The following is an 8,633-nucleotide window of genomic DNA, read 5'->3' as shown; positions in this document are numbered from 1 at the left end:
AGTGAAGCTTCCAGGGCTTGAAACCTTCTTCAGCACATGTTGGTTCTCTTCTCCCAATACACAGATGCAGCAGCGGCATTCATAGAGGAGAGAGAGGGTAGAAGTAGTAACATGCAACCATACCTTCAATCTTCTCTTTTAACATTTTTCTTCAAGAATCTTGAATCTGAGCCGTGTGTTCTTGCTTTGGCTCCAAGTTTTTTTCTCGACCGTAGATTTCAAGAACAACACCATTGACTTCACCTTCTTCATATTTTCCAAAATGGTGCTTGTGACCCACTTAATTTCTTCAATAATCCTTGGTGAAATATAAATGGGAAAATCTCTTTTTTGTGATTTTCTTCTTGATGAGATTTTTCCTTTTGCCCTAGCCTCTTTCACCTTCTCTTCTTTTGCTTGGATTTAGAAATTTTCTTTTTGTTCTTCAATTGTACCCTAGCACAGAGCATCCCTTTTTTTCTTTCTTTTTTTCAGAGTTCACGTCGGTGATTGAAGACGGAAAATTTAGATTTTCGCACAAATTAACTGACAAGTGTACCGGGTCGCATCAAGTAGTAAAACTCACCGGAGTGAGGTCGATCCCACAGGGATTGATAGATCAAGCAACTTTAATGAGGTGATTAGTCTAGTTAAACTACCAGTTGGTGAATTGAGTGAAACTGACTTGACAGAATATAAATTGCAAGAAATGTAAAGTGCTGAAAGTAAAATGGCAAGAAACTTAAATTGAATGAAAAATAAATTGCAGGAAATGTAAATAGGGATTGGGTGCTGGGAAATTAAAGGAAGTAGTAAATTCAAAGGCAATTAAAATGAAGATCAACAGAAAGAAAGATTCATTAGGGATTGGAGATATCATAATCCATCATAAATCAAATGGGTCTCAACTTCTTTCTCAATCATATGAGTAGATTTATGCCAGATTGTAAGTGATTGGATTCCAATTTCTTGGCAACCCAATCTCTCTAAACACAATCAATCTTGCCAATTCCTTGATCCAATTGTCATGAGAAGATGTTAAGTATGTTCTCTCATCCATAAGCCATACAAATTCTCAAGACCTCAATTCCTCCCTAATGGTGTTGGTCAAGGGAATTGTGAAGGATAGAGCCCCAATTCTAATGCCCATGATTCCCCTTCTGAGGCTCACACAAGCATTCAACATATTCAAACCCCCTTCCAGAGTGAATGAATCTCAATCAAAATAGAGGATACCCTATAGCTACCCAAGTGGATTGAGAAGAAGAAGAAGTTCATTCAATCATGTGAATTATAATAGAGCTCCTCCCCTAATGAAGTGGGGTTCAATTGATCATTAATCTAAGAACACTTGCAAGAAATTTAAAGTGCATGACAGTAAATCAATCTCAATACCAATACAGGAAGGAAAATTGCAGAAGAGAGGTGTAAGAAATTAAAATTGCATAAACTAAACTAAATTCAATTCAAATACAACTAAAATGTAAAAGTGCAGAAAAAAAAAGAAATTCTAAGCTAAGATGTCTGGAGTCTCTAATCCTCCAAGAGAGCTCTAGAGTCTCTAATCCTCCAGCCTCTACTCCTACTCCTACTACCCAAGCCTTATGAGAGCTCCTTTTTTCTTCTATGAAACTAATGCCTTTATATAGGCTTTCCTAAATTACAATTGAAATAAAATTAAAAAAAAAATTACAGTAAAATCAAAATTAAATATAGATGATTCTTGTGGCCTTGATTGAGTGATATGAATGGGCTTGCTTGCTTGTTTAACTAGGCTTGGAATGAAATTAATCAAGCCAAAATTCTGCTCCCAAGAGAACGCAGCGTTTTTGAGGATAGCGTAGCGCTCAGGCACCCACGCGTACGCATACCCCACGTATACGTGTGGTTCAGCAATTTGGCACATCGACGCATACACGTCACCCATGCGTAAGCGTCCTTTGCAGTGCTCTCCTTGAGAGCGTAGTGCTCGTACCAAGAGCGCTCTCCCACGCGTACGCGTGGATTTCAAAATGTCACATCCACACTGCCGCTCCACCCACGCGTTCGCATGCTTCTTCAGGAATGTCACACCGACGTGTACACATCATCCACGCATACGCATCACCAACCAAAATTTTCCACTCCATTATCGCAAGCGCTTTTGGGTGAAGAATGTAGCACTCTTGTCTAAGAGCGCTCTTGGTCATGTATGGTGCTATGTAGAAGAACGTAGCGCTCTTAGAGAAAGAAACGGAGCGCTAAGGTTCTAAAGCGAGCTCAAACTTCAAATTGTGCCCCAAAATTCCTCTTTTCTCCTTTTGAGCTTAATTTGTGCTTTTTGCTTCTTTTTCTACTTATTTCCTACAAAATTTATCAAATCAAAAGATGAAAGCAATATACTATTTAAGCACTAAAATACTCAATAATTAAGCAATAATCATTTATTTCTTGTATGAAAAAGTATAGAAAAATCTAACATGATACGCAGTCATCAGTGATGTGAAAGAAAAGAGAAGAGAGAGTTTGGCTTTCGTTGAATGTGAAGAGGTTCAATTGAAATTGAGTTACCTAGCAACTACGGTGAATGAATGGATATGAGTGTAGACCACCGTTTAAGCTTAGGTTATGGATATGGGCTTGTTTATATTCTTGGGCTTATTTCTTTCTTTGATCCCTGAAACATTCTTTTTATTTCTGATGAAAATATTTGTGATAGTTTTTATTCAAGGTGAACTTGATATTGGGCCATATTTATTTACTTATCTTCCTCCTTATTCAGATTGCTTACTTTTATAGCCATTCATCATATGATATGAGTGCTTTGTTTCAATCATATTGGGCCAGATGCAATATGGGCTTGTTTTTCATGCTTTTTGGGCCAATGTGAACTAATTAATTTCCTGCACACAAACACAATACAATCATACAAATAAATACCTCAATAATGTTTAGTTCTTTAAACTCAACAATAATGATTGAGATTTTTTTAAAAAAAAAAAGTTTAATATCTACGGATACCCATGAGTATCGCCTTTCCTAAAGGAAAAAATAAATGCAAACTCGTGACGGAGATGGAGCGGAGATGGGGGCAATTTTTTAAACGAAAATGGAGAACGGAAGAAGGTTCCCGCCCCAATGGAATTCTATCTCCTGGTTCTGCATCAATGCCTTCTCGTTTGAAGGTATAATGCAATTAGTTGTGTTTGTAACAATTTTCAAAAATTTCTTTTGCATAATAAATTATTGGACATGACATCGCTTGATCCATATAGGCAATTCTACCTAGTGGGATAAAATATTATAGTTGTTGTATATTTGATTCATTTATCAATGGATAAATAGGTAAAATGGTCCCACATTGAACAAATTTCAATTTGATTAAAGTAGAGCAGTATAACTATGACTATGACTCTGTTTTCATATTCAATGGCCTAAAATAGGAAATATAAACTAGTTTAGTATTTTCAATTTCATTTTTTTGTTGTAATATAAGAAAATTCAAAATGAAAAGTCAGAATCCAGTAGATTATAACTAAAATGTAAATATAAGTTGTTCCGAGGGTTACCTGAAACATTGATTTGTGCCTGAACGTGAGGTCCAGATCCCTTCATATGGTAGCGTCCGACCTCTTTGGTACTAAGGTACTGCTTGTCCGAATTCCTCGTGAGGAGGTGGGGGTGGTACCTGCAAGAAACTCCGATGCTTAAGTTAGCAAGGACTTTAGGCATATTTTTAGTAGATTAGAACGTGTCTTATACCTGGAGGGTGTCAGTGTATTTATAGTAGAGTTGATAACAACCTTTGTTGGAGTAGTTTCATCTTTTTTGATGGATAAGCGTTCCCTTTATTTTGAGAGTTTGTTGGGATCTACCTTCTAAATGAGGTAGAGATAGTATGGGAGATTTCTAAATGCAGTTACTTTGTTGAGTCCAGTGGAGATGGACCTTTCTGTTGGTGTCCGACCTCCTTAAAGTGGTCAGGTTTATAATGAAGTCTACCTTTAATGGTAGGCCTCTTGTGTTATTGGGCTTGGTTTTTATCTGTTGGATCAAGGTATGAACATAACTCTTCTCAACAAAGGTGGTTTTCCAGCACAGAAAAGAAGTCTTCAGAAATTCATATTGTCAATTGCAAGCATGTAGACACATGCTGCCGCAACGTGTTTGAGGTTATATCTTTACCATTCTTCAGTTCGGCAATGTTGCATCCCCTCCCATTCCCCACCTATCCTGGGGTAAAATTGGAGAGAGGGAGAGAATGGGGGGGGGGGGGGGGGGGGGGCTGAACTTCTCTGAATATGTCAGTTAATGTTGTGGTATATCCGTATATGCTGGCATGAAATGAATATAGAGGATGCTTGCCTCCTCATTTTGTGATGCATGCTGAGTTTGCTGAAGTCCTTTTATAGGCATGACTTATGAGTTATGGTTAACGCTGCTAAAAGCTAACAGATTGACATTCAGACTTATTTACCTTCTCGATGTCTGTATATAGTAGATCAGAGATCTCCAGAAAATGGGTATCGTATCTTATTATATATTGGGAAGTAGGAAACTTAATGTAGCTTTTCTGAAAAGCCATGTTCCTTTTGTGGAAATCGCTTTTCTTGTCCCCCTCTTCCTCTCTTGATATCAGTCGTGACGGTACCAATATCTTGTATTGGCCTTGTAAATGAAGCATTGTATTAGGTTAGATCTCCATGGTTATTTTGTTTGTTTTCTTTTTTGCTACCCTTTTGTGTGAATTTTCTTTTTGTTAATCATTATGTATCAAGCTTTTGCCTGTGAAAGTTGCTCTAAAATTACCATGTGAGACCTAGTGATTATGATTGCGAGACACAAAAAGTGTACTCTATTCTTGAAACGGCTGCACTCGTGTGTGCATCCTTAAAAACCAAATTTGGAAGAACATTCTACATCGGAGGAACCCTTTATTATTATCTTAAAATCATCGATTAGAAATATTCAAGGTGCTGTCATTGTATCACCAACAATGAACATTACCTCTCCTTGAGACTTGAGTGATAATATTTATTGATTATAGTGTAGTGTAGCCTACATTCCCATATTTGAGTAGGTCAACTATCATTTTATTTATACTGAGTGGGACAGGATTTATGTTCTGTTCTATTTTATTTGTACAATGAATGATTGTAGAGCTACGTACAGAAGGGGACTATATTATTCTAAAGCGCCTTCATTGTGATGTCTTTTTGGCTGCCTTTGAAAGCTCTCTAATGGCTGCTATACATGATGTGTAGAGTCCAGGCTACTAGGTCCAGAGAAAGGGTGAACAATTGCTTCAAGTTGCTGCTTGACGGAGTCGCTTGTGAAGCAAGGCATGTGTGTTGTTCCATAGCTTTCGTGCTTCGAATTCATTGCTTGCAAGACTTGAGCAGTTACATTCATTGCAATCTGTGAAATATTTCCCACTCACTCCTTCTGCTTGGGGACTTAGAGCAACATAACATGTGGTTGCCGCACCCTGTGATTTTGATTTGAGTAATTTGGATGCAATGAAAAATATGGAATCTGCAAGGAAGTTATGTGAACGTTGAGTAACTAGATCAAAGTGTGAAACAACTATACCGATGCCAAAATAATTAGAGTTTGTTCTTACCCGTAATTAAGCCCTTGTGAGCTCTAATAATCCCAGTCTTCACGATTCCTGGATGAACTGCATTGATAGTTACTCTAGCATTCCGTGCCTGCATCGTCACACAAATTCCAAGAATATTTAAATGGGACATGCAAAGTTTTAACTTTTGTAGCATAATGATCAACATTCACCACAAAATAGAAGTGCAAGAAGCAGAGTTTAGGTGTTATTATGATGTCATTCTAACCTTGAGCTGTCTAGCCATTTCCTTCACATGTAGAATGCTGGCCAATTTTGACTGAGCATATGCGCGTGTGCCATTATAGCTGCATTTGTTATGGGGAAGAGAATTACAATGGTTAATATCCATGATTCTGAAAATTTAGCAAATAAGAAGCAAGTGATGGTGGTACTTTTTTCCGGCAAGCATGTCATTGAAGCGAAAACAGCCTCTGTTCACCCAGCTATGGATGACAGAGGAAACGTTTATTATTCTTCCTTCAATGCCTGTCTTCTTTGCTGTATCTATCAATTTCTCTAATAGCATCTTCGTTAACAAAAAATGTCCTGCAATTAAAGTTGGAAAATAGTAAACAAATGAATTATGTGACTTTTACTTTTTCTTTACGGTCCATCTTGAATTTTGTTGTATTTTATTTGTTGTGTCCTCTAATCATGTCTCCTTTTCTGTTTGTTCTTTATTTTTCTTTTCCCCGTCTCTTTTTGTTGGTCAATCTTCGATTCTTTGGTTCAGATAAGAAGAACAACAAAACATCATCAATAGAGGTATTACATTATAGGAATGGGCCATATAGTTTGCTTTCGTCTTGGAATCAATCAAAAAATGGCGCATGCTCTTGCTCGGTGATTGATATATTTGTTTATTAAAAATGAAGGCTAAAGTATTGTCAAAGCTTGCCCCATCATAAAATGGTGGTCCTGCATAAAAAAGGATTGTTGACTATATTGCTCCTTTTCTTATTTTAGAAGGCTTTAAGCATATAAACATGTTAGATGTTGCTTGTCATTTTTCCTCATATGATATCAACTTTTCTCAGCTAATTAAGAAGTGTCTACTGATTATTAATGAAGATAGGAGATTAGATTGACTAATAACAAGGATATTTGATAGCCCATTTTACAAAATAATTAAATACATTACTTCGTAAAATATAATAGCACAATTTTGTTAAATATGTTCTTTATATGAAATAAATTATACCATAGCAGTTTGACAATAGAAAACTATTACAATCATTAATTAAGTGTATTGGAAAATAATCATTCAAAAAATTAATTTTTTATAAGTTTGTTTTCTTTGTTTGTCAATTAGTATTTTCTAATTCTACAGACCAATAACTAATCTCACAAGAATCTGAATTGTATTTAAAAATTTGTTATTAGTCAATACACCTCTTTTGCTTATCCAAATCCATATTCTTTTTTTTTTTTTTTTGGGTGGAGTTGGGACTAAGATCTTTACCGCGTTTACTTAATTTGAGTCTTGCAAATTTTAAGAAAATATTATTAATTGAACATATTAGTGTATCTCTATTTTTTAGTATACCCGGTCATTGAAGGATGCAATTATATATACATATTGAAAAATGTACCTAAGTAATTTGTAGCAAATGTCATTTCAAATTTATCTTCAGAGAACTCAAGATTTGGAGAGAATATTCCTGCATTATTTCTGCAAAACAAAATTCATTTCATCCTGAATATAGAATTTTAATAGGGAGGAACACGAAAAAAGAGAGAGAGAACATTACATACATGAGAATATTGAGGGGGAGTTCCAAAGCTAAGAACTCGGAACAAAATCTCTGAATAGAAGCAAAGGAGCTAAGATCAATCTCCAATAGAATAACCTCAGCATTTGGTGTCTCTTTTCGAATATTCTCTATCACATCTTTTGCTTTCTTTAGGTCTCTCGCTGCAATAACTACTTTCACTCCTCTCTTTGCTAACACCCTTGCTGTTTCAGCTCCAATTCCAGAACTTGCTCCTTCAATTAATTAATTATTATTATTATATTAATACACAATGATCTTGGGCTTTATCAATTCTTATTTAATTAAGAGTAAATCAATATATAAATGATAGTAGGGAATTGAATAGTTTAATTTAGTGTGATTGAGTAGTGAACAATTTGAAGGATGAGAAAGTAATAATAATATTAATGATTTTTGTTTTGTACGTAGATTGAATGCGTGATATTGTCTGAACCAATAAAAGAAGAGAAGAATGTACAAAAGAGACAAGCACATATTGATGAAGCCAAAAAGAAACACCGCCACATTAAGTGCACGTGCCAAACAAAATCTCTGCACTAAATTAAACTATGTACACCCCCACCTTCAAGATCAAGAAAGAAATTTTCATCAAAACCACTATTTTCATCATGCAAATTGAACTAAACTTATTGATTCTTAAACTATACATATAGCTAGAGAATAAAAATAATAATATGGGTTTGCATGTATAAAGATGATATGATAGAATGCAAGATTTGATTATATATAATTACCAGTTATGAGAGCGGTTAGATTGCAAGAGGAAGAATGATGTTGAAGAGTGACTTGTTCAGCGGTAGAGTTAGAGCCAAAACCACTTGGCCCTGCTATTCCAGCTAAGTACCTTACTGTTGCCTTCATTATCCTTTCTTTCCTTTGATTCTTCTCTTCTCTCTTCTTTTCTCAATCTCTCTTATCTATCTCACCATAAACTATATGCATTTATATGCGTTTGTGTATGTACACACACACGCCCACACAGCAGATACGGTCTCCTTTGCAATTACCATTTCCTCCTTCGCCTAATCTCACTCCTTTAATCCTTTTCTCCAATTAACTACCCTTTTTAATTTGCCCCTGCTTTTTCGGACACAATAATTAAAATTATCTTATTTAATATAATATTTATATTTTTATATATAATTATTTAAGTAATAATTAATAAATATTAAATAAAATAATTTTAAATTATTTGAAATATTTTTTATTGTCAAACATTATTATTTTCTTATATAAGAATATTTATCTCTCATATATTTATATAATTGTCAAAATCA

General features: G+C 35.1%; 1 protein-coding gene across 1 annotated transcript; it reads right to left on the bottom strand.

Annotated features, from left to right (window-relative positions):
- Positions 1–5,019: 5,019 nt before the first annotated feature.
- LOC130941149 (short-chain dehydrogenase TIC 32 B, chloroplastic-like) lies at positions 5,020–8,254 on the bottom strand. The gene is made up of 7 exons (XM_057869556.1): positions 8,091–8,254; positions 7,337–7,568; positions 7,174–7,253; positions 5,974–6,127; positions 5,808–5,886; positions 5,582–5,669; positions 5,020–5,493 (listed from the first exon to the last, which is right to left on the bottom strand). The coding sequence occupies exons 1-7, from the start codon at positions 8,215–8,217 to the stop codon at positions 5,264–5,266; spliced, it is 990 nt and encodes a 329-aa protein (XP_057725539.1). The 5' UTR covers positions 8,218–8,254; the 3' UTR covers positions 5,020–5,263.
- Between the last annotated feature and the right edge of the window lie 379 nt (positions 8,255–8,633).

The sequence above is a fragment of the Arachis stenosperma genome, chromosome 1, assembly GCF_014773155.1.
Source record: "Arachis stenosperma cultivar V10309 chromosome 1, arast.V10309.gnm1.PFL2, whole genome shotgun sequence".
NCBI classification, from domain to species: Eukaryota; Viridiplantae; Streptophyta; class Magnoliopsida; order Fabales; family Fabaceae; genus Arachis; species Arachis stenosperma.
The sequence above is the reverse complement of the archived record's forward strand: the minus strand, read 5'-3'. Positions and strand labels throughout refer to the sequence as shown.

Excerpts from the sequence above, each read along its gene's own strand:
- LOC130941149 (XM_057869556.1), bottom strand. The coding sequence starts at position 8,217 with ATGAAGGCAACAGTAAGGTACTTAGCTGGAATAGCAGGGCCAAGTGGT. Across the intron at positions 5,887-5,973 it reads GACATGCTTGCCGGAAAAAA|CTATAATGGCACACGCGCAT; the intron begins GTACCACCATCA and ends TAACAAATGCAG. Across the intron at positions 5,494-5,581 it reads TCACAAGGGCTTAATTACGG|ATTCCATATTTTTCATTGCA; the intron begins GTAAGAACAAAC and ends ACTTCCTTGCAG.